General features: G+C 48.0%; 1 protein-coding gene across 1 annotated transcript; it reads left to right on the forward strand.

Annotated features, from left to right (window-relative positions):
- Nucleotides 1-730: 730 nt before the first annotated feature.
- PABIR1 (PP2A Aalpha (PPP2R1A) and B55A (PPP2R2A) interacting phosphatase regulator 1) lies at nucleotides 731-2,012 on the forward strand. The gene has a single exon (XM_060100887.1). The coding sequence runs from the start codon at nucleotides 841-843 to the stop codon at nucleotides 1,705-1,707; it is 867 nt and encodes a 288-aa protein (XP_059956870.1). The 5' UTR covers nucleotides 731-840; the 3' UTR covers nucleotides 1,708-2,012.
- The last annotated feature ends 829 nt before the right edge of the window (nucleotides 2,013-2,841 follow it).

The raw sequence follows: 2,841 nt of genomic DNA on the forward strand, positions 1-2,841 counted from the left end.
AGTAATATAGGTTGTTTTTTCCCCCTCTTTGACCGAGTTCCCAGATTTTCCCATTCTCTCCTACAGTACCACCTTACTGCAAACTACCATCATCTCTGGCCCCGAGGACTGCCTCCTCTCTGGTCTTTTTCTGTAGGCTCTAATCTCCCAATAACGTTATTCCCCGGACTGCAGCCACGGACCTTTACAGTCGCCATTATACCCATGGCTGGAAAACCTTCCGAGTTTTCATTGTTCTCAGGATAAAGATCCACCACCTCACGTCCCGCCAGCTTACTCTCCACTCCAGGCCACACTCACTCCCTCCCTTCCTGGTTCCCGCCAGCCACCCAGCTGGCAGCCCTCGCTTCCCGCTTCCCAGGCAGTTCTACACCGCATCCTTTTGGCCTGCTTCTTGGGATCTCAGGAGATGGTCCCTTCCTCAGGGAAGGCCTCTCTGGTTAGGACGAACTCCACTCCTAGTCATACAGCCCCACATCGCCAAGGGCCTCTCTTTCAGAGCTCTAATTTTATAAATATATACTCCTGAATATGGTGGTAACCTTATTAATATGCGTTAAAGCAGGCTTGCGCTCACAGCTATCTGCGGAAGGAACGTCCTGACTGCTGGCCCAACCACTCCTCCCCCCTCCCCCTAGGGCTGCGGCGCAGCTATTCTGCGTTAAGCGGGCGCCGCGAAGAGAGACATTGCAGGGCGCCTGCGCCCAGGGGCACGCATGCGCAGAGGGACGAGCCCGCTGACAGATTCTCTCGGTGGTGGCGGCGGCGGCAGCGGCCCTGGACTGCGGGGAATGGGAATCCTAGGTCTTTGAGCACCGCCCCCGCCTCCCTGCCCGCGACATGGCTCAGGAGAAGATGGAGCTGGACCTGGAGCTGCCTCCGGGCACGGTTGGGAGCCCGGCGGAGGGCGGCGGCAGCGGTGGTGGCGGCGGGGGCCTCAGGAGGTCTAACAGCGCCCCCCTGATCCACGGCCTCAGTGACACTTCGCCGGTGTTCCAGGCCGAGGCGCCGAGCGCCAGGCGAAACAGCACAACGTTCCCGAACCGCCACGGCCTGCTACTACCGGCCTCCCCCGTCCGCATGCACAGCAGCCGCTTGCACCAGATCAAACAGGAGGAGGGCATGGACTTGATCAATCGAGAGACCGTCCACGAGCGCGAGGTGCAGAACGCAATGCAGATAAGCCACTCCTGGGAGGAAAGTTTCAGCCTGAGTGACAACGACGTGGAGAAATCCGCCTCCCCGAAACGCATCGATTTCATTCCGGTGTCGCCAGCACCGTCACCCACCCGGGGAATTGGGAAGCAGTGTTTTTCACCATCCTTGCAAAGTTTTGTGAGTAGCAATGGATTGCCTCCAAGTCCGATTCCCAGCCCAACGACCCGATTTACTACCCGGAGAAGCCAGAGTCCAATTAATTGCATTAGACCAAGTGTTCTTGGACCATTGAAAAGAAAATGTGAAATGGAAACTGAATATCAGCCAAAGAGATTTTTCCAGGGCATCACCAACATGCTTTCTTCTGACGTTGCACAGCTGTCAGATCCTGGTGTGTGTGTATCTTCCGATACCCTTGATGGAAACAGCAGCAGTGCCGGATCTTCTTGTAATTCACCAGCGAAAGTCAGCACTACCACCGACTCTCCTGTGTCACCTGCCCAAGCGGCCTCTCCATTTATTCCAGTAGATGAACTTTCATCTAAGTGATTCACCCACCCATCCTGAGACTCGGTTTTGTTTTTGTTTTTGCAATGGAGAGAAAAATGAAGTTGGAACAAGCACTGAACCTTGTCGATTAATTTGAGGCTATTTCCTATGTTACCCTTTTCCTTTTTTGGAATTTCCTGAAATGTTGTTATTCTAGAGAACTTTTATGTCAGATTCCTGCGGGTGCCCTTGAATAGAGTGTAGTAATATTTTCAGACGTTTCCCCAATAAGTGTGTTGAAGCATACATCTTTACGCTGCTAATATGTCTAAATACATATGTTATCCCTTGATTTTTTAAAATAACTGAGAGCTCTATTTATTTATGCGATTATTAAGTTCTGATGCAAATATAAATGTTGAATTAATCAGCATAGTAAACTGATGTTTTAAAATTCCATACTTCATGCCCACACTAATTTTTAATGTTATTTTCAGTGATTGCTAATTTCTATTTGATGAAGAACAATAACTTACCTATGTACAGGTATTTTTAAAATGTTAGTTTTATCCATCCAGTGGTTGTCTGTTTTACCCAGGAATCCTTGAATATTTAGTTTTCTGGGTACAGAAGTTGATGGGGGATGGTGATAAAAGAACAGAATATAAAAGTTTGCAACAAATCTTTTAAAATTAAATATATAAAAGTAAACATATTTAAAAAACATTTTCTAATGAAATTGTAATAGTAATTCTAATAAGTTGTGCAAATATAACTACTATACAGAATTTCTTTTCTTTTTTTTTTAAACCAGAAAGTGCATTCTTTTGGGCATAATCCTAAAGTGAAATGGGACAGTGCCTTGCAGTCTTAGCCCACTGTGCATAGGCTGAGGCCAGGTTCTTTGTACCACTGCAGATTTAAAAGTTTTTCCATTGTAGAAGATGTGTGGGAAGCCCTGTTGAACTTCAGCAGAGCACCCAGGCAGATGAAACTCTCTCAATCATTAATATGCTTTAAAATACCCAATCGTGCCTCAGTGAAAATCCTTGCCAACAAGGAACCAGCGCAACTTTTGGCTGCTTTTATGCTCTGCCCATCTGTCACCTTCTTGGTTTTCCCTGGCTCAGGAAGGAAGCAGCTGTTTCCTTGCCAACAGGTCCTTCCTCTCCACCTCCCAAGAAACTAGGGCAT

The sequence above is a fragment of the Mesoplodon densirostris genome, chromosome 6, assembly GCF_025265405.1.
Source record: "Mesoplodon densirostris isolate mMesDen1 chromosome 6, mMesDen1 primary haplotype, whole genome shotgun sequence".
In the NCBI taxonomy this organism is placed as follows: Eukaryota; Metazoa; Chordata; class Mammalia; order Artiodactyla; family Ziphiidae; genus Mesoplodon; species Mesoplodon densirostris.

Bases quoted from the DNA above. Each gene is read 5' to 3' on its own strand.
- PABIR1 (XM_060100887.1), top strand. From the start codon at position 841: ATGGCTCAGGAGAAGATGGAGCTGGACCTGGAGCTGCCTCCGGGCACG.